The sequence below is a fragment of the Conger conger genome, chromosome 2 (genome assembly GCF_963514075.1).
Source record: "Conger conger chromosome 2, fConCon1.1, whole genome shotgun sequence".
Lineage (NCBI taxonomy): Eukaryota > Metazoa > Chordata > Actinopteri > Anguilliformes > Congridae > Conger > Conger conger.
In genome coordinates, this window is record NC_083761.1 from 27,263,645 (window position 1) to 27,286,091 (window position 22,447).

General features: G+C 44.0%; 1 protein-coding gene across 1 annotated transcript in view; it reads right to left on the reverse strand.

Moving 5' to 3' along the window:
• myo1d (myosin 1D) overlaps positions 1 to 22,447 on the reverse strand; it is a 105,665-nt gene that overhangs the window by 33,373 nt on the left and 49,845 nt on the right. The window contains exons 12-16 of the mRNA XM_061231199.1: positions 18,383 to 18,453; positions 16,704 to 16,778; positions 15,748 to 15,880; positions 14,363 to 14,529; positions 10,768 to 10,975 (exon numbers count right to left, since the gene is read on the reverse strand). Of these exons, the coding sequence (XP_061087183.1) occupies positions 10,768 to 10,975; positions 14,363 to 14,529; positions 15,748 to 15,880; positions 16,704 to 16,778; positions 18,383 to 18,453 (654 nt within the window). The remainder of the gene's footprint in view (positions 1 to 10,767; positions 10,976 to 14,362; positions 14,530 to 15,747; positions 15,881 to 16,703; positions 16,779 to 18,382; positions 18,454 to 22,447) is intronic.

Sequence of the window (22,447 nt, forward strand, 5' to 3'; positions counted from 1 at the left end):
AATGGTCCGTAAGGTTCAGACTTGAAAAAAGCTCTTTCCTTGGTGTCAGCCCGGTTTCAGTTCAAACATCCAAACACTGGCACAAACAACATGGTAATGGAGCCATTAAATAATAGTGCACAGAGGTGTTAGGATATAGCTGGGCTATATATAGTTTTGACTTTAAAAAAATGTATTTAAACACCATCTTTCCTTAACTATGTCAAGCGCGAAGAATCAGGTCAAACGGATTCGATTTCCAAGGACAGGCTGGCTACCCTCCCTTGATTTTATTGCAGTTTACCTTTTTGTACAGTCAGCAGCTCAGTACAAACATAGCTACACTCCTCCATATTACCTGACTGATGCAAAATGTACAGTGTGTGAATGGAGTACTGTAAAATCAGCTGGTCTTTAGAGCAATGAAACATCATGCATGTTAATGTTGATTTATTTAATTCCAGCTAACATTGCCACACATTAATCTGTTTTCTCTTTTCTTGGGGGAGGGGGGGGGGGTTGGATTATCCTGCCTAGCACCAAACCCAAAGCTGGCGGGAAGACAGCTGAGGGTGGCTCGATTCTTTCCCCCAAAGACTTGTAAGCCTCGAGCTCAAGACTGCACCGAGTGGAGATGAAAGCTCATAGCGGCGAAAACCATCCGCTCAAACGCTCATGAGGGACATTCCTGCGGTCCCCTTCGATTCGACCGATTGAGGGAAAACAGAGCGCGATCGGCGCGCCATGAAATTCGACAGCGGATCAAACGCTTCTGACCGCAGCCAGCCAACTGGGACAAAAAGCACAGGGGCGGGGGAGAAGGGGGAAGCGTTTGCATAAATCAATACCGAGTGTTGGCTAGCTGGACCCCGCATCATTAAGGTTACCGGCACATTCCATGTGACCTCCAGGAGGGTTCGATGGTCCTTGTTTATGCTGCATGCGCTGCCATTTGTCATTAATTAGGGTAAATGACAGCTGGTTCCTCGTGACACATCAATCTCCTCTTGGACAGATGTCAACCTCTTCCACAGGCAGTTCATGATGGTCCTGTCCCTCGACTTGCTCATCAAATCATAGCCCAGCTAAAACAAATAAAACATTTTCCCTTTCCTGCAGAAGGGAAATAATGAGTACTCAGGTCAGATTAACCGGAGGCATGCCAACTGTGATGAGCTCACCAAATGCTTTCTGCATGCCTTCATATTTAAATCCCTATATTTTTAAAATGTGCATATTTGATGAGCGTCACACATTTGGTGTTTATTCAAATTTCGGTGCAGCAATATATTTGTCCTGTAGTTACATAATTACATGGGACGAATATATTGAGAGAGTACTACCTAGATTGCATTTCATTGTCCATACAAAAAAAGAACAACTAACAGTGAAATTATAGAATTTTTAAAGTTTCCTGCTAATGAATCTTTTCTTGTTCTAGTTTTTTTTTGAGAAGTTGGCATTCCGATTTGTTTATAAATCCGGAGCCTGGCGGTTACTAATTATTGTACTTCAGCCCAACCTTTGACCAGAAAACTCGCGCCTCATGTATCAGCTTAAAAGGTAGCTGACCTTCTGCATCTGCTGCCCGCACTGCAGAGACAGGGTGTGAACGTCTGTGTACGTGCACACGTGTGTGCAGAATTAATGAGCTCGCCCAACAGCGTCGTGCCTCAGGCTGTAGCATCGGTCACAGGGTTTCATAACCAAGGAGCATAATCAGCTGCTCTCTACATCAAGATAAAAATGTGTGGTCCCGCTTTATTTTATAGTCCGTTAATTACCTAGCACTCGGGTAAATACTCGGCTCTTATTAGGTAGCCATTTTGATTTCAAAGGGAAGTTCTATGAAAAACACTACTTGCACAGTACTTACATAAGGTACTTGCAGATTTTGTTAATGAGCTATGAAATAAAGCGTTACCAAACGTGCCCCAGCAAAAACCCAGCTGTAGCAGCATATACGGTGTAAAAGGCATACATGGGCAAATCTGATCATACATGGGCAAAGACTCCAAATGTGATGGAGATATTTGTCACAAAATAAGTCCATCACTAGAAGGTGTGAGTCGCTTCAGTTTCCTTGTTGCATCAGTGATAACAACAAGGCAATCCATGTGTCATATAAGAAGAAATGGCTTCATTCACACTCAGAAAAAAGATATGAAAAAGAGCCTAAAATTGTAAAAACGTCTCACTGGACTGGTACCCTATAGGTACATAAAATTATAACCATTTAATAATTCATTCATCTTTTTTGCTTGTAAACTCTATTAGCACCCAGAAAATATTTTTGTACCTTTCAGGGTACATTTTGGAATTATATTGCTCAAAGAACAAAAATGTTCCTCAACTGTACCTTTCAGTACATTTCTGAAAGTGTTGTTTGTGCCACTTCTGGGTTCAGAGCCTATTTAGCTGGCCGGTGGTAAGTCAGTTACTCTGAGGGTTACTTCACTGTCTGAGGTTCTACTGTACTGGTGCTTTGCCATTATGCCCGTGACCAAAATGTTATTGTTTTCCCTCAAAATATCCCCGTTCTGCAGTATAGGAATAGAAAGCACAGTGCTGAAAGCTCCGAAAATACATTGGCTTTCTTTGAGCTTTCAGACTAGAGGCACGGAAAATGTGCAGAGACCAGAACTATCCATTTTTAAGTCAGTGGTTTAAGAAATGCACACTACCATGTAAGCAATACGAGGCTTAAAATGGTGATGACCGGGGCATTAGCAGCTGAATGTAGTCAGAAGAAATCACATCTAGTATCCAACGGGGAATCACCTATCCAACAGGGAAATTTTGGGATCTCATCCACTACATAATTACTCCTGTTTTAGCAGCGTATATTCATGCGCGCATTAGTGCTTGGTGACCTGTTTTGAGTCTAAATGTAGCACAGTTACAGGACATTAGTTGAAAGGTAAAGTTAAACTGCGTTACATATTTTATGCAATGCCGAAGTGCATACTGTAAGCCCTCAAAAATACCTGAATTATTTTTGAGTGCAATTTTAAGAAGACCTGGGTATTGGATTTAAATACATTTCTGTGCTCAATTAATCTTGCAACAATTGAGCCAACAGAAGACAGTATTTACATTCCAATACACCAGACAAGCTCAGTAAAGCGTATAAAAGTATTTGAATCTAAAACAATTACATATTAGACCCAGGTCAGTTATGTAGGGAACACAAGGCATTAGTTTGGCAGCGATGGTAGGATCCATTTGGTCATTTAATAAAACAGAAGTGTGTGATTAGGAAAAACTTTCTTTACTGGCTGACTCCAGTGAAGTACTAAATTTCATCCCGCAGCAAAGCACTTCTAAAGGCAGAAAAAACAGAATGTGTAATCCGTCATCATCAACAGTTTGACTGACTGGGAAAACGGGACGGGTGGGCTCGGAGTGATCAAATATTAATTAAAAAGGAATAGTGAATAATTCAGCACCTATGTGTCATCGTATTTTCACCCCAAGACTGGCTTAGTTAACCCCTGCGATGCCAAGCTTCAGAAGGTTTAACTGGTCTTGTTTTCTGTTAGGGAATGGCCACTAAAATAAGATGACTTGGGAGTTGCAAGTGCGCCGGTGCCTCCCCTCTGCGGAGATGTGGGGGGAGGTTTGACTGTTGTTAGGAGGAGACCTGCATAATTGTAATTTAGGATTTCAATTTCTGTGCTCGATTGATCATGCCTGGTGCAATTCAGCCAACCAAGAGGACCAGAAGGTGGGGTTTGCACTTTCTGAGAGTATTTAATTGGTTCTATGAGCGCAAACAGAGCTTAGAGTGAAGGAGTACGAGCAAGAGAGATTCTCACCCATCCAACTTTTTACCCCTACGAGACTTCTTAGCCATTTTGGGCTGTGTGAGGTCAGACAGTCCCACAAATGGCAGAGTTCTGCTCACTATTTGTGAAAATAAGAAAAGTGGTGTGCTTGAGGGATTGGTGAAATCCTGGCACCAATAGTGCCCTGGGCTCTACTGGCACAGGGAACGTTGGTCTGGAAGACACTGATAAAGAGACTGCCAACCGCAGGGGAATCTGAGACCCAGGAAAAAACTCAAAATGGCCTGCAGCAGCAGTGTGTGTGTGTGTGTACAGTACTTTGCACCTTACATTTTTTAAAATAAATTTGGTATTAGGGGCTTGTCTACTGCATTAGTATGTCAGTAGAAAAGCAAATTTGAGATTTCCAAACATTAGTCATCCAAGAAGAGTATTGCCTATTCCAGGTGCATCTATATGTTCAGTCCAGTGTTTTTTATTGCGTGCCAATATTTCAGGCTATGTGCTCCAGTATGTATTCATGCACCTTCAATCATCTACTGTATGTGTGTGTGCGTGTGTGTGTGCGTGAGTGAGTGCCTGTACATGTGTGTATGTTTGAGCAATTGTGTGACTGCTGTGTGCCGTCTGTGTGTGTGCAGGCATAAGTGTGTGTGTGTGTGTGTGTGTGTGTGTGTGTGTGTGTGTGCACGTCTAAGCGATTGCCTGACCCATCTTGTGTGTGTGTGTCTGTATGTGAAAGAGCCCCTGCTGTGTGTCCGTCTGTGTGAGTCTTTGTGCATGTGTATGAGAGATCATGTGACCTGCCCTTCTTCTGCACTTCAGCATTGCTCCAATGAGCTCTGATGCACCTGGAATAGAGTAGTCGGAAACCTCCCTCTTCCCAGCACCATCTGCATGGCACATAAGGCCTGTTAAGGTTGGCTACCATAAGGTGGGTGGAGCCACTGCGGGGATAGAGCATAACGTGGACCTGGACAGAGGCTTTTATGAGAAGAACATTAAGAATGTTCTGGAAATTAGAATGCATCTATTCCTTTGACCCAAACAAATGGTTCTTCCTGCATTATTAGCGTCATCAACTAATCTATAAAGGCTCTATGTATTAAGTCACTGTCATGGAAGGTTATTCCAAGACCACCTTTTTACTCATCCAGTATCACGTTGGAAGAATTCCAACTCAGGAGAAATTAGTTCAGAGAGGTTCCAATAAAGCATGATTTATTGAAGAGAGTAACTGCTGACCACAAAGTACACCAGCTAAAGCAGGGCAGGGAAAACACTAAGCAATCTTGCGATGTGTGTCTTTTGAAGGACTATCCATCACACACAGTAACATAATCACACTTCTATAACAGGAACGGCGATCGCTGTCATGTTAACACACACACACACTGAATGGTTGGCAGTAATCTCCTGCAGATACATAAATGATAAGCGAGAAAAGCCACCTTCCATGGTCTGCGAGTCTTAAAAAGTGTGGAAACTTAAGGGATAACTAAGGGATAATCCCATGCGTGCGTGTTCTGCCCAGCCGTTTGATGTTTTACTGAGTTGATTCAGCAGTAACAAGAAGAATTATGTATATGGCTAAAACAATATAGAATGTGCCATGTGTACAGTTTTGACGAAAGTCAAATGTATATGTGTCAGGGAGCTTGACGTTTGTTTCAGAGAAAGCTCCGTACTGTACATCTGTTGTGAACTTTCTCCATGCTGCAAGTAGTGTCTTACAGTAGCAAGAGTGCCTTATCACAGTGATGCTTTCCTCGACATTTTGGATGATATTCTGTATTTTTCCTCTGCACGTCAGCTCAATGTACAGGAATGTTCAGGGTCACACTGCGAATCACATGCAACATCCCTCACAGTGTCCCCCGCTAATCCGTTACGAAAGAGCCGAGCAGAGAGAGCAAGCTTGCGGTACTGTTCGTTCAACGGCGCAGGTAAGAAAACCCTCCGTCCCTCTCTACCTTTCTACTGATGTGTGCTGAGTATTCTGGCACAAAATGGCCGCCGTTGCATCACCCAGGTGGGAGCTGCACATTGGTGGTGGTTTGAGGCGTGTTCCCCCTCATAACTGTAAAAGCTCTAAAAGCGCTTTGAGTGTGAGAACTATAGCATATTATATAACATATCTACATATCTATATCTCTTGGCTCGGAGGGGGTAAGCTTGCGGACATGTGGGACTGGAGGGTTTGGCGATGTGCTGTTTGCATTACCTCATTGCAGCAGGACGCTTTTTATGCAAGCGCTGTACGCTAATGAGCCAGCCACCGCGGAGCTGCTGTTCTCCTCTGACACTTACAGGTGTGGGAAGACTACACTCGTGAAGGGCAGAGCAGGACAACGCAAGCCAACCGTTCAGACCTGGGTCATACACATCAGTGATTAAAATACTATTCTGCACTCGATTGATCTTGCCTAGTGCAACTGAGTCAACCACGAGGACTAGAAGGTGCATTTCACTGTAACTGTTGGATGGGTATTTGTAACAGATCTGCAAACCTGCCAGAAGGTTTTCTTTCCCAGCAGAGCAGCCACGGTGAATGGAACTGATTGACACGGTCTAGGGACTAACCATCTCTGCTTATTTAAAGTGACATTGGCTCCTCTTCTAGAAAGGCATGCTGCTTCATGCCAAGGTCAGATGAGCAACCCCTGATAGATTTAATGCATTGATGTCCGCTTACATGTGTTCTACGTCTCTAAGGGGAGTCAGGGAGACTTTGAACCACTGAGTCCTCCACACACCGTTCTGATTCATGCACAAGGGGACACAACAGTACACACCCCGGTTATGATGTACTTTTGTACTTAGGGGGAAAGCAAATATGTAATAGCTTGTATTTTGAAGCAACTTGACATGTTATCTTCTTATTGACACTGACACAAGAAGTAACCAATAAAAGCGAATCCCAAAAAAGTACATCATGGGACACAGAGAACAAACAAAGACAGGCACTGTGAGAACACGGGGTTACACAGTACCGATCCTTCAAATCAAAGCTGACAGAGATATGTCTGATAACCATAAAATAACCCTTTCAGTTTTCCTGACCAACAATGCCCGGTGGGCAAACAGGATCAACGCAATTCTGACTCTCAAGGCCAAGATTAGTAATCCAAACATACTATCAGTAAAACATCAGTATTTTGTTACTTTGGGCAATTCATACAAATTGACTGCCAAGGTGGCAAGCGAACAACTTCAAAAGAAACCTACTGTAAAAAATAGTAAGCCTCAATAGACAATATATAGTGTTTGCATAGTGGTGCATAACCTAATAGCCTCACAAATTAAACGGCCATATTACAATTTATTATTTTTTAAACATTATTATAAATAAAACTGAATGAGCATCTAAATACATCTACATAGCCATAGTTAGTAACAGCATGCCTAATTGACATTTGGCACTTTAAATTCTCAGGTAATTTTCCTCACAGGTAATTTTCTTCCCTTTCATCTTTGGTAGCCATAGCAACAAAGACATTCTCCCAGATATTTCTGTTGTGTACCAAAATAGATTAACAAAAGATTTTCATAGAACAAATCATGATCATACGGAGTTACTGTAACATAATTGGCTGATTTGATATACACTGGTGTACAGGTCTGCCTAACCATGAAGTGATCACTGAGTGTACACTGGCATTAAGCGATATCCCTCATTTTCTCTGCTCTACACCACACAGCCTGGTGCTCAGGTGGGGTGTGAATGGGAGCCTTTGGGTTTGCTCACTGTCCGTCAGAGACCTGCAGCTACATTCCAGGCAGGGAGGTGAGAAGCTTGACATGATGACTTGTGGGGACACTGACCGAACATCCAGTTCTCCCCCAGAGTATAGAAGCCACGGTGGCATAATGTCTCCAACACAACACAGTGCATGCTTCCACCACGAAGCACGGCATGAATGGCCACTTCTTGCCATAAGATACCACCTGATACACTCAAAGCCAAAAACCAAGGGAGAAGCAAGTGAGAGCACCATAACTCTCTTACTTGATTCATGCTATGACCGTGCTTTCCAACACACATCACTTTCAAAAATGAAACCGATTGCATGTAGCTTATTTAGGACAAAATGTTCTCGCTAGTGGAATAGGTTTCTGAGGACCCCCTCAAATAGTCTAAAAATATAATTTACTTACCTAAACCAACATACACCTGCACATTACATTATCATTTTCAATCTGGGACATCATTTATTTGCTTTGATGGTCATTTATTTTTACGCTGATAAAAATGTTTTGTCACAATTCAGTCACCACCTGGCAGAAGTTTGCAGAGTGGGTGGATAGTGCACACTGAGGATAATTCAGCTATGTGTGGGAGAGAGAAATGGGAGAGGTAATGCTATAATGCTATAATTCTCTAAACATTACAGAGCCTTAAAGTCACTGTGCATCACATGTTCTCAGACAGCCTTCACTAACGGTTTAGAGCCTGTCTTCTGGGCTTCTTTTCACACGTTAAATAACGTAGCCAATAATCCAGTTTGACAAGAACAGGGCTGTCATGAAAAAAAGCTAATAAAATACACATAAAAATATATTACTTTTTGACAAGCTTTGTTCTTCCCTGCAGCCAAGAGAAGTACAAGTTTAATACTGATGGGATAAGAAACAGACTTTCAGATGTTTGTGTGAATGAGAGTTGAGTACTGACAGTGTTATTAGGACTATATACACTCACTGTATTAGGAACTATAACTACTAATACTGGGTAGGGCCTCCCTGTGCTCTTAAAACAGCAGCAATTCTTTGTGGCATGGATTCCACAAGACGTTGAACCTTTCGTTTCTACCAAAATAGAATAGTTTTTATGAAATCTGCAAGCTGAGAGATTTTTACATCCACAAGCAACTTAGCAATTTAACTCAGTATTAATAAAAATTAAATTAAAGGGAATTAAATCTTTCCAAGATTAAAATGATCTTCAGGCCAGGGTAGAATACAAAGATTGATAAGAGGGATCAGGAAAGAGCAAGGAAATATGGTCCCCAAGCAGTCAGATTTGGGAACTTAATACAGTAATTTTCCTTATTTGTCCTCATTACCTGTATAAAAATATGGCAGTTTTAGTTGCTGACGCCCCAAATATAATGGTGACAGAATGTATTTTAGCAAATAAAATTAATGTCAAAATCAAGAATAGTTTGAATATAATTATGAATTTGGCAAACTAAATTAACTGATACTGCTATGTGGAAAATGTCAACCTGGGAAGGTGATACATTACAATGTATTCAAATTGTAAGCTTTGGAAAAAACAGTTCTTGAGATTTTAATGCCAAAAAGGTTGATGTTTTACAACAAATTTGTGACACCTGTCTAAATAGAGGAATTCCTTTGGGGGAATCTCATCTCTCTTGTCTCTTGAGTATTCTCAAGTTAATATTTCTGAGGAAGACAATGAAAACACCTTTTGCTCCACAGTAGAGGGCATTTTCATTGTTGTGACCCCATTTTGTATCAGTGATCATCTAAATACATTCTCAAAATATTTAAATATTATTCAGTGTGCTTATAAATAAGGAATAATAAATAGCACGTGAAATTGGGGAATGTGTTTGACTTGTTGATGGGGGTTGGGTATTAGGCAAAAATAAAAATCGATGGACCTCAATTAATATATTAGTATACAAGAGGTTATTATTGTTATTATTACTTATTTTTTACAATCTTCTCAACCTGTGGCTGTCTGAGGAAACCACAGAGGCTGAGGTAGGGGAAGTGTGACAGGTGGGGGGGGGGAAGTGCAAAGATTTTTTTCCAGACTAAAAAGTGTTGTATACTTTAGTAAATATTTTACATGTCATAAGAGCTATAATATATTTCAGCTTCCATGTGTCCTTTTTGGAAAACTGCCTAGACATAGCTTTGAAAAAACAATGCAGAATGCTCATTCTGCTCAAATTTGAAAGGGGCAAACCAGTGTTCTGGCTGTAGTTCCATTGTTTCTAAGTGTGCCAGTTACCGCCACATTAGTCTGTATCCACGTCCACTGTGCTTGAGCTTCTGTAACTTTGATTTAGTAATACATAGAGAAATTCTGACTCTTGGCAAACAAACACCAAAGGGTAACCTTTCTGAAGACACCAAGACTATGCCTGTAGTCAAAAGGGTTCGAGAATAGTAGGCATTTTGCTTTGGTTATTTAATTTTCAAGCTTGTGTTAAGAAAGGGGTGATACTTAAAGGAGTTAAAGGAGTTATCACATTTCTAGTGCTTCATGCTGTCCGAAGACTGTTGAAGGTGGAGACCTTTAGGTCATAGTCAAAGACTGCTTTGGTAACCAAATTGAAGCCATCATGTCAGACAAGGCCCTTAATCAAGCTCAGCAAAAGAACAACAACATGAGTGACTTAGCAAGTACAAGAAATTACCTAAAGGCAAATGTTACACAATTACGAGGAACAGCTTTCCATATCGGAAATGTTTAGTGAAACAGTTTTATAATCTGCCAGCAAACTTTCATACCAACCCAACTCTAAAATGTCACCAACAGCATTTATTTTGGTGTTGAAATTGTGGATAACCTTGTTTGTAAGCTTTCTGATAATAAGAGAACCAATGTTTATCTGTGTCTGTAGGTAGGGCAGGGGGTTCAATATCGGTCAACTCTGAGGGCCCCGTCTCCTGAAAGGTTGGTCTTTCTGGTTAATCAAATCACATTCTAACCCTCTCTCAAAGGTTAACCTGTACAACAAATATGTATAAAAGTGTGAGGTCAGAAATGGATTGATTTCTCATTTCTGATAGAATGCCCCTTCTGTTTAACTGAAAAATTTATTTTGCCAGGCACGTCACGAAACATGTCTTTCCTGCATGAGTCAATTCCCAGTTGAGGCAGACTCAGAGATAAAAACCTGCAGGTGACACACTATAGGAATTTCTGCGCAGGTGTGACGGGAGTCGGGACGAAGTCAGCACGTGAGACGGGAGGTCAGCAGGTGAAAGGTCGAGCAGGTGAAAGGTCAGAGGCGCTCACCTTCTGCAGGAAGAGTACGATCCGCTGCACCATCTCGGCTCTCTGCTCCTCCAGCGTGAAGAGGGTGCGTGGCGTGCGGATGAACACCTTGGTCTTCCCGTAGGCCGCGTCCGTCTCGAACCCGCAGCATTGCAGCAGCTTCTTCACTGCCTCGCAGTCCGATGGCAGGTCGTGGTTGGGCCACGTGAACTCCGAGATCATCTTGTACCTAACGGCGGTAAGGGGATCCCAGCCTTGTGAGTCCTTTGACCGTTGACTATAAACCTCCCTGCTGCTTATTTTATCTGAACCACTATACTACCATGCTGAGAAAAACACCTCAAGCTAGGTTTTGAAACAACTGGTAAACTGGTCAACCAGCTACCAACTATCAGCACTAGGTGGTTGACCAGCTCAGAGCCAGCTAGACTAGCTTCATAACCAGCTTGACCAGCTTGAAAATACATAGCTGGATTTTACACCAGGGTACACTGCTGCCCCACACTCCAGGAATCATACTCATTTTTATTTTATTTTTTCAAGAAGAAAAACCTGAACTGTGCATCCTACCAGCACCTCACAAGCTCTGCTTCAATCCTCTATTCATCATGTCCTGCTGTAAAACATGACATAATCTACCAGCAAACATTGTCAGAAATATTGGGAAAGAACACAAAAAATGTTATGTTATGCAAACTTTTGCAGCGTTATCTGATGTGCTTTCACTAGAAGTCCAAGGTGACAGTATCTGTGAGCCAGCCGGGCAGAGGCTCAGGACAGTTTGTGATAAGGGTTCCTTCAGTGTGTACGGTCTACGGGGTGTCCCGATCGATCAGCGGGGGTCAGTAAAGAATGATGATATGTAACTAACCGACTGAACTTTCCCTTGTGCCAATAGCATGCAGACATGTGCATAATCATGTGCGTAATCTCTACCAATATCACTTCTGTCTTCTTGAGGGGCCATTTTGAACCCTTTTTTCCATCTGGGAAAGTTAACTTCCCCACTTGCACACCAACAGCACCCTGACTAGTTTAAGTCCCTTTGAATGGACTCAGTTCTCTTTCTTCACTTTTATAATCTCTGGGGGTAAGTGCTGCTATCATTATGCCTCCATACTTACCACTGGTGTCGGTTGCTCCTTAACTGGGTCAATTATGCAATTGTTTTGGATTCAAATACTTTTATATGCTTTACTGAGCTTGGAACCTATGAAATACTCAAAGTGCAAACCCCACCTTCTGGCTCTCTTGGGTGGCTCAACTGCACCAGGCAATATCAATCGAGCACAGAAAAGTATTTAAACCAAATCAAATTACATTACGAGCCCTGAGGTGAGGGCTGCATCAAGTATGTTGGGGACATTTTCACTTTTGAGTATCCTTATATGACAATAAAAATCAAATCTTTTCATTTCGTGGCAAACAATCAATCCTTCACTTGAGCAAATAAGTAAAAATGAGTCGTTGCATTCTTAGGTGGTAGATAATTTCATCAGGCCTCAGGCTAGAAACAAGTAACATATGCAGCTAGATGTTATCACAGCTTTTCTTTCCCAAAGGCCAAACAAATTGAAATGTCACGAGAAAACTGATGACTCCCCTTCAAAATCTTCACACATTTGAAATGCAGAGCCTATGACTTCAACTTCATCAACATGGGTGTGAACAGTGAGCAGACTCTGCGTCCAAACTACAAGCACACAACACTAAAATTACTAGTTCACCACAGCATTCTACACAGAAAAAAAATTCATACATTGTGTAGCTGTTGTGTTGTATAGCTATCAAATGGCTTCAAGTATTTGGGAGTCTGATGCAAATTGGCAAGATAACCACTTTTCATGCGCATCCATGTGAAAGGATTAAAAATGTGCCGAAAGGCATGTTTAAACTGCAAGAGGCATCTAAGTATTTTGTTCCACACTGCTTCTTTAGCTGAAAAAGTAAAAAAAAGAAAACTATATTCCCTAAACTGGAAATGCAGACGCTAAAATGAAAGAATAAAATTCCAAGAACAACAAAAAAAATCTAAATTACACTGATATCACATCAAATAGCTAGCATCAATGACTACCGGTACAGTAATATCAGACTATCACACCAGACATTCTCCCATTTGTCACCTCCCTTGTCAACTCCTCCCTGTCTTCCGGCTGTTTTCCAGCATCCTTCAAGAGGGCCCACATCACTCCGTTGCTAAAAAAGCCTACCCTGGATCCCTCCATCATCCAGAACTATCGCCCAGTATCTCTTCTTCCTTTTCTTTCTAAAACCATAGAACGAGCTGCTTCTACTCAACTTTCTTCTTTCTTCTCTAACAACAACCTGCAAGACCTCATTCTTCTAGATCTCTCTGCTGCCTTCGACACTGTGGATCACTCCATCCTCCTGTTCGCCCTGTCAGCAACGGGCATCTGTGGCACAGCCCTGGACTGGATTGAGTCCTACCTCTTTGGTCGCTCCTGGTACGGTATCGACACCTCGGCCCCTTGCCACAGGAGTTCCCCAGGGCTCAGTCCTAGGCCCGCTTCTTTTTTCTCTTTACACTCATTCCCTTGGCCCTGTGATCACTGCACATGGGCTATCCTACCACTGCTATGCAGATGATACCCGTTCCCATCATCTGATACACAGGTTTCAGCCCGTATCTCTGCTTGCCTGAGTGACATCCAGAGCTGGATGGACAACCACTATCTAAAGCTCAACCCAGGCAAGACTGAAATGCCAATACCTCTCCCCACCTGGATCTCTCCATTTCCCTCGGGGATACCACACTCACGCCATCACCCAGTGCAAGGAACCTCGGCGTGGTGATGGACAGCAGACTGTCCCTTTTCCGAGAACATTGCGGCGGTGACCCGGTCATGCAGGTTCTTCCCATACAACATACGGAGAATCCGCCCCTTTCTCACCCCCTACTCGACCCAGCTCCTGGTCCAAGCGATGGTTCTGTCCCGCCTGGACTACTGCAATTCCCTCTTGGCTGGCCTCCCAGCGTCCGCCATCAGACCCCTCCAACTTATCCAGAATGCAGCAGCTTGTCTGGTCTTCAACCTTCCCACTCACACGTCACCCCCCTGCTTACTTCCCTCCACTGGCTGCCTGTCATGGCTCGCATCAAATTCAAAACATTTGTGCTAGCCTTCCAAGCAGTTAAGGGGTCTTCCCCAGCTTACCTACAAAAAATCATCAGACCCTACACCCCTGCCAGACCTCTTCGTTCAGCCTCCACAGGCCGCTTGGCACCTCCCCCTCTCCGAACCTCCACCTCACGCTCACGATTACTGCCTGTTCTGGCTCCACGGTGGTGGAACGAACTCCCCGTTGAGGTCAGAACTGTAGAATCTCTCCCCACCTTCAAGCGCAAACTGAAGACGCACCTCTTCAAGCAGCACCTCTCCCCATCCCTCCCTACCTCCCTGTGAACCTTAATTGTTGTCTTTGTGATTTACTTTGTGTTTCGGTATTTTTGGCCAAATGCCAATAATGTAATGTAATAGTCACAGCAGAAGGCATGGGGGCGGGGGATGCATCCCATTGGCTGGCTCATGACTTCTAGCCAATGGGAGAATGACAGAGAGCAGACAGGGCAGGATGAGGGTGGGATAGTTACCTCTGCAGGAAACGGGCGTAGGTTTGGCGGTAAGCGAATCCCGCGCGTCGTACACGCACGTTCTCTAGCAGACCCAGATACCCCACCTGGTGGCGGCAGCGTTCCTCTTCAAACAGAAGCGGCGACTTCAAGTCGTTCGGCTTGATGCATCGCACGTAGTACGGCTCCTAGAGACGCACAGGAGGGCGAGTGAGCGATGCATGTCTGCACAGGGTTCACAGCTGGACATACAGCACACATACAATTTCCCACATCTCTTTCCACTTCTCCTAGCAGCCATTTTGGAATGCAAGTTGGCATTCTGGGCAACAGTGTAGTGTCTATGTTTCGACGAGTGTCTGCAGACAGAACTGTGTCTGACAACGTTTTTGCATTCATAGTACACAGTTATAGTACGCACTGTTACTATAGAAACCAGTTTCTGCACAAACCTGTCCATTTTGCAAGCTAGCAGTAAATAAAAACTTCTTCATTCATAAAAACATGTAGCCTGGTTAGCTAGTATTCTCGCCTTGGCAAAAGTTTCTTCGTTTCAGTCAACCAATCACGGCTGTGCGACAAAAATCTGTAGGTACAGGACACCCTTCTCTGACACTCAAAAGTCATAGAAACTGTCAAATTTGCAAAGAATTTGTCCACAGACACATCGCAGACACTTTGCAGGTTCAGTTCCTAGGTACTGCACTGTACTTTGGCAAAGCAATTATACCAAAATATATTCAACACACATCCAGCAAGATAAACGGATGCATACATGCAAATATTTAAGCCGTTTAAGGTGGTCTGAATAAGACCATCTATTAAATTCTTAAAATATAATGTAATGTCATTTTAGTTGATAACCAAAGGAAAAAGAAAAACAACCAAGGAAAAAAATACTATTCCAAAAAATGACTTTAAAAAACCCATGCTTTTAAATTACATAGAAAGTCTTGACTTCAGAAATGTAATCTCAGCTCGGGGGCCCTGATGTCCCCTGACGCACTTGAAGGAAATAGACAGCGACTCAAGTCGCCAAGTACAAGAGTCTGCCGCTACAGCAGGTTGAAGCAGGGGCACTGTAAGGACTGACAGGGCCCAAAAGGTATATTTAAACAGTGTTTCTCAACTCCAGTCCTCGGGACGCACTTGCCAGAAGGTTTTTGTTGTAACCAGGAGCTCACAAACGTGATTTAACTAATCAAGGGCATTTTTGGTGGTTTGATTGGTTCAGTCATTAAATCAGCTGTGTGGGTTCCTGGTTCCTGGTTACTGGAGGACTGGAGTGGAGAAACACTGTATTAGAACAAAGGATTTTCTGGGTTGGTGCGGCCCAATGTGAAATGTTTTAATGGGGCCCAAAATCTCTGGTGGTGGCCCTGGCTCGAATCTCAGTGTTTCCTCACCTTGGAGGCCAGGTTCTCCACCAGTGCGATCATGGAGTTCTTGAAGATTGTGGCGGCTGTTAGTGGGCGCTTTGTCACTTCCGTGATGCTCAGCTTCCCCTCTGGCCACATCGCTTTCAGCACAGGGTTTGAACTGGGAAGAGAAGGAGAGAGGGACTGTCACACCAAACAGCAGAAACTGTCCTAGAACCAGACCTGGCTCAAATACGTAATTGATATTGCCTGGTGCAATTAAGCCAACCAAGAGGACCAGAAGGTGGGGGTTTGCATTTTCTGTATTTTATAGTTTCCAATACACCAGACAAGCTGAGCAAAGGATAGGAAATTATTTGAATCCATAACAATTACATATTTGACACAGGTCCGCCTAGAACGAGCAAGATTCCCAACGCACATTCCGGTGAAGGAAAGGTAACTTTCCTTTTCCATTTCCTCTCATGAAATAATTCTTAGAACTTAGAAATAAAATTATCAGAAGCTTTTATGACAAAAAAGTACTCTGTCCCATGGTGGAGAGAAAAAGCGGGAAGAGAGAAAAGGAAGCTAAAGGGGTGATGAGAAGACGGAGGAAGAAAATCAAGATAGAGAATATAAAAAATAAGGTCGAATGTAGAGGATAAGGTAAGATTTGAATGAAAGAAGAAGGCAGAGGAAGGGGGCGAAAGATTTTATCAGGACAAAGCCGGAGTAACAAAACTAATTTAGAGACTTTTTTTATCTTTAAAAAGAAACTTCAATCAATTCACATGATTCTAAATAAATAATCTAAAGTGCCAAGGAATATTTCAGATAGTGTGTGTGTGTGTGTGTGTGTGTGTGTGTGTGTGTGTGTGTGCGTGAGATCTCCCCCTCCCCAAAACTCACACCCCCCTGACTGAAACACAAAGCAGATGGGACACACCACACCACTGGGGGTGCTGGAACAGGCAGCACTAAGGAGAGCAGGAGGTTCTCACCTGTTATACAGCAGCCTCTTAAAGTCCTGAAACAGGGTGTCCTTGTTCTTGTCAATGAAGCCTATAACAGAGTACCTACAGTACACACACATAACAAACACAAACAGGTGCATGCACGCGCGCACACACACACACACACACACACACACACACACACACACACACACACACACACACACACATAGGCAGACAAACACAAAAACAGACAGACGGACATACATACATAAGGAAAACACAGACACACACAGGCAGACAACTTAATAAATTTCCCCCTGACGAAGGCAAGTAGCAAAAAAAAACAAAATCCAACAAGGAAATAAAAGGTTACAGTAACAGAGTCACAGATTGCACAAGGCCTCGCATTACATATGCATGAGTAAGTCAAAAGGCCTAAGAGCCATCTGTGTGATCAGTATTTTAAAGGCCCACCAGGAAAAACAGCAGAAAAATAGGTCTGTTTCACCCTGAACAACTTTCACACGTCCGCAATGCTACATAGTGCACCTCTGAGAACCATATATTCACAGACCTCCGCCTTCTCACGGCCCATATTGCATTTACCGGGGCGTTAAACACAGAGACTGAGGGAAAATGACAGACTAGCAGCAGGGTTGAATTCATCGACAGTTTTTGTTCCTGCAATCTGATCTATGCTCTGGCCATGAATGTCTTTATTGGCCAGTTCCTCAAATTATACATCATCTTTGTTTGTTGGAACATGATGTGACAGGCAGGGTAAGACAGGTGGAAACCATGACAACAGTGTTCCCCACTCGCAGCGTGTTGTTCTTTCGGTAGGGACGGCCATCAAACCAGAGAGCCTTTGAACATCTGAAGAGCGGCCGCCTGTTGGTTCTTTAATTCCTTTATTTAATATCCACGCAAAATGTATCGGCCGATGGCAACATATATGTAGCGGTGTTAGCTTGGCTAGTTTGCTAGTAAAAAGCAGGCTGAAGTGCAGTGAAGGCTCGTCGCAGGTTACAGCGACAATTCTCTGTGATGACATAACCCTAAGAATCAGTGTGCAACAGCAACAAACGGATGCCTGCATCAAGGTCTGTTACTTTAGCCGGGCGCCTCCGCAGCTCAAAAAATAATTTAGAGACTTGTAAGTGCTTCGCTGATTTCCTATGAAAACTCCACCAAACCACGATTATGATTATGACCTTGTAGGCCTGTCACTGGATCTATTACCAGGAAGTGATTGTTAGCACGGCATTAGAATATTCAGTTAAAAATCACATATTTCTGATCTTACACCTCAAAGGGCTAAAAGGTTAAGATAACTGGCAGAATGTTTGGTTTTGTTTGGTTTGGCAGGCTGAGCCAGTAGCAGTTACTAGGGGCAGAAACAGATTGAAATTAGCTTTAATATCAGCAACCAATTCAGACCCAAGTAACCAACCAGGTGAGGTGAGTTAACTGTGTAATTAACTGCCGTAATTGATTAAGTGCGGAGTAACATCAAAAGCCAGCACACCCTGCGGCTCTCCAGGGCCAGGTGTGGGGACCACTGCTGTATGTTCTCCTGACTTAAGTGGGGCAGATAAGGAGGCTTTCCTGTCTGAAAAAAACACTGCCACTGATCCAGGGTCAGTTCGTCCCCATGGAATGCCATCTCTGCACTTACTGAAAAGCAAAATATCCGAGCCGGCCCAAAGCTCCTGTGTACTTACACCACGTCGCCTGCGTAGTGCCGGATACGGAAGTCCCGGTCAAAGTCCAGGCTCTTGTCGGGCGGGGAGAGCTGGAAGGAGAGAAGGAGAGAGAGAATAAGGGATAAGAGAGAAAAGGAGAGAAAGGACAGGGGAGGGGGTGTTCAGGTCCAGCGGCTGCAGAAACACAGCTCTGCCGCTGCGGTCAGGCAGAAACAAGCTGCCGTATGAAACTCTGGGGAACGCACCGACTTTTCCTTCACAGTAAAGCTGTGGCCTGCACTCCAGGGACGCCCCCCCCTCCCCTTACGTGTGGGGGGGGCAGCGGTGTTCGAGTGGGTGACATGAGGCACAGCGTGATCTGTTTCCACCCCTTCGGAGGGGAGGGCGAACGGAGTATAAATCTGGCTGCATGAAAAATAAATGAGCGATGAGCTTTTATCCAGCCTCATGCCGCAGAGTGGAGGAGCCAGCGGTGCCTCTATGTAGGCCATCCTTCCTCAGTGCGGAGACAGAAATCTTGTTTCTAAATTCAGATGCAGGGGGAGTGCTGCAGCCCGGTGTCAGCTTGTTAGCGTGCTGTGTGTGTATGTGTGTGTCTGTGTGTATGCGGGTGCGTGTGTGTACGTATGTATGTGTGCCTGTGTGAGAATATAGGCAGGAATGCGCAAGTGTACGTATGTGTGCAAGAACGTGTGTGAGCGTGTCTGTGCACGGGTGTGCTTGTGTGTGTGTGTGTGTGTATATATGGGTATGCCTGCGTGTGTGTGTGTGTGTGTGTCTGTGTGTATGCATGTGCGTGTGTGTGTGTATAGGCAAGCATGTGCAAGTGTGCGTGTGTGCAAGTACATCTGTGTGTGCGTGTGAGTGTGTGTGTGTGTGTGTGTGTGTGTGTGTGTGTGTGTGTGTGTGAGTGTGTGTGTGAGTGTGTGTAGGTGTATGTGTGTGTCTGCTGTGTCGTCAAGGCCCACAGGGGGCTTCTGGGGAACAAAGACACGCCATCTCCGCAGCGGTTATATAAGACCTACCGCCATTCATAAAACACATCCGGAGCCCACATGAAATGGGCGAGGCCTCCGCTCGGGTAAAAACAGGAGGCTGAGCGATAGGGAGCGCCCGGGTAGCCAGCCAAGGCATCGGAGAAGCCAAGAGATTTAAGACGGGCAGAACAATGACACAAGCGAAGATCTGAAGCTTCCCCCGACAGTCGGGCGGCTACGAATATAGAGCCCCCGAGGCGTTCAGGGGACTTAGAGGAAAGAAAGCCGCGGGTAACGTTCCTGCGCCCGGGCCTCTTATCTGTTTCGGGAATGGTTCTCGAATGCGGGAGGCGACGTTTCTATTTCCATCGACCTGTCTCTGCCTCCCCTTCCTTCGGGCTTGCGATGCGAGAGACGAGCAGTGCATCTTGGGGCTTGGAGTCCGCATGGCAAGAGGAGGCAGCCATTTTCGACAGCAACATGGGTGGGGCGGGGCTGGCGAGTAATCGACCATGCCTCCTGATTACATTGCAATACATTATGGAACAGACCGGCGAATTTGAGTACTTTTATGTACACGCCTCTACTTGCGGGCAGGCATAACACAGCGGGACCTAAATTAGCTTTTGACAACAATATATCATATACCAGACAAGCTGAATGTCTTTTGAGCATTTCCATACTAAATTTACATTTTTATGATGAGTAGTTTTCGAGAAGGAGATCTTTGTTTGACACCAGCACAAGTCTGCACCTGCTCTATTGCCCTGTTGCCAAGTCCGGCGGTACACTGACGTTACGTTAAATCACTTCAACACATTCTCACTGGACCATTTGATAGCTAGCTAACTCCATGTCTTGTTTAGATATATATATCGACAGATTGCCTCAGTTCCAGTATCAAGTCCTGTTAGCTAGCTCCGTGTCTTGTATAGCCTAATGGCTGGTGTCAAGCAAAGCTCTCGTGGATATGGTGGTGACGCGTTGCTGGTCTGGCATTTGGCAGACACTCATACAACAAAGTGCAAAACCAGGGTCAACTGAAAGATCCTTGAGGGAAGTACAGTTTCAACAGTACAGTAATGACCACAAAAGAATCCCCACTCCTGTGCCTTTAATATGGCTGCAGCTTTAAGGCGGTCTGTGACCCTGCAAGGCCAGCTGACCGGCGAGACTCAGGAGAGCCGGAATGGCCGCACTGCTCCCATCCATAACGGCTAGTCAGCCTGAGCCTCACAAAGCTGGTTGCCAACAGCTAACCGACACGTCCCTTCGAGAAGGAAGAGAGAGAGAGAGAGAGACTGACAAACTACTCTAGACCTCTGCATAAACACACTGCCACTGAACCTCCTACATTTACACTCCTCCTTGACAGCTCGCGTTATCAAACCTCCAACAAGAGCCCTAGCTAATGCTATAAGCGGCAAAATGGATCCGGCTCAAGCCATAACCGTCACTACGCATGTTACTGTGACTACATCAACGGCGACTGCGTGACTCCGTGCACGCCTGCCCGTGGCGACACGTGAGGGACGGCCGCACTGCAGTGGTCTCGGAGGTAATTACGCTTCCGTGGGGAAAGCTCCGCGGGGCTCCTCCGATCCAATCCCAGCCAAGGAGGTGACAGAGAGGTCGATTGCCTCCTTCCTGCTGTGAATTTGCCTTTGTTTACCCCGCATAGGGAGCAGGAGGAATATCCTCTCTCCATGGGTTCTCCTGCTCTGACCCCATTTAAAATGCACCTGTGCTGTTTGAATGGAGGAGGCATCGCTATTAAACGCGTTTGCTATTTACAGCTGATACACAATATACCGTACAGTGGCCAAGTGTGTCCTACAACACACCTTGATGAACTGCTAGTGCTAAAACAGTATATTTTTAATAATGCTACAAAGCCGGCACAGGGCAAAAGCTCTATTATAAATTCCAAAAATAATATACACAAGGTTGTCATTATTTTGATTGTTTTTAGTGCGTGATTAAATATTTGTTTTATTTTAAATATTTACAGACGTTTCTAATGAACTGCCAGCTTTGCAATGCTAAAGCAAGAAAATACTTTCAAGTGACTCCACATGAGCTTGCACAGCAATACCTATGTATGCCTCCAGAGAGTCTCAAATCCCAATGCTTTCGGATCTCAGAGGTTCATCTGTACAGTAGTTAACACAAGAGGAATGCTGTTTTAATGGAAACCTCTCAAACCTGTGCTACCATTGGGAATACAGGTTATATTCAGGGGTAAGCACACACACCTCCAAGGTAAAAATGGGTCTGAAATGTACAGTAAACCCCATAGGCCAGTGATCTCCACAAGCAGTTGGTGACTTTAAAATGGCTTCGTCCACCCAGGTGGTTGGGTGGTTTTGATTTGGCCCAGATTCCTTGTGTTGCCACCACATTAGTTCCACCCAATAGCCTGCCAGGTATGCACAGAATACTGGCTGTTGCCAGGGAAGGATATATCCCTCTATTTGATTGACAGATGCTCTCTCCTATAGCACAGTGCAATCTGTAATCATCAGAAGAGTGGATACATTTCAGCTGTACTGTTCTTTACACAATTGTGGGCAGGACACCAATGACAAAAGGTGTTTTTTAATCCCCAGTTTAAGGGATTAAAAAAAGGAGTAACTAGAAATATAATTATATGAACCTCCTATAAGACTTCTTCTCAATGTCATCTCAGCTGAAGTATGAATGCATTGATAAAAAAAATATATATATATATAATTAATAATAATTAAGAAAGGTCTTACTTGTTTTGGTACCACTGTGTTTTGGTACCAGGGTTATTACATTTATTTGATTGAGCTCTTTCATATCTTTCAAATGACCTGGAAACTATAATTCTGTGATATAATGACATTCTATGCTTTTGTGTGTGTGTCTGTGTGTATGTGGGTGATATCATTAAATAAGTATATGCAGTATGCATAGTGAAATATTTGAAAGCCATTAGCTGTATACAGTAACATACAGGCCAATGGCTTTGAAAGGCTGAAAGGCTGTTCCCAGTAATGTTCCCAGTAATGTTCCCTCACCAGAGACAGTGCCTGGGGAAATGGCTGAGTAATGAATGAGAAGCCAGCAAGTCTGTAGCAAG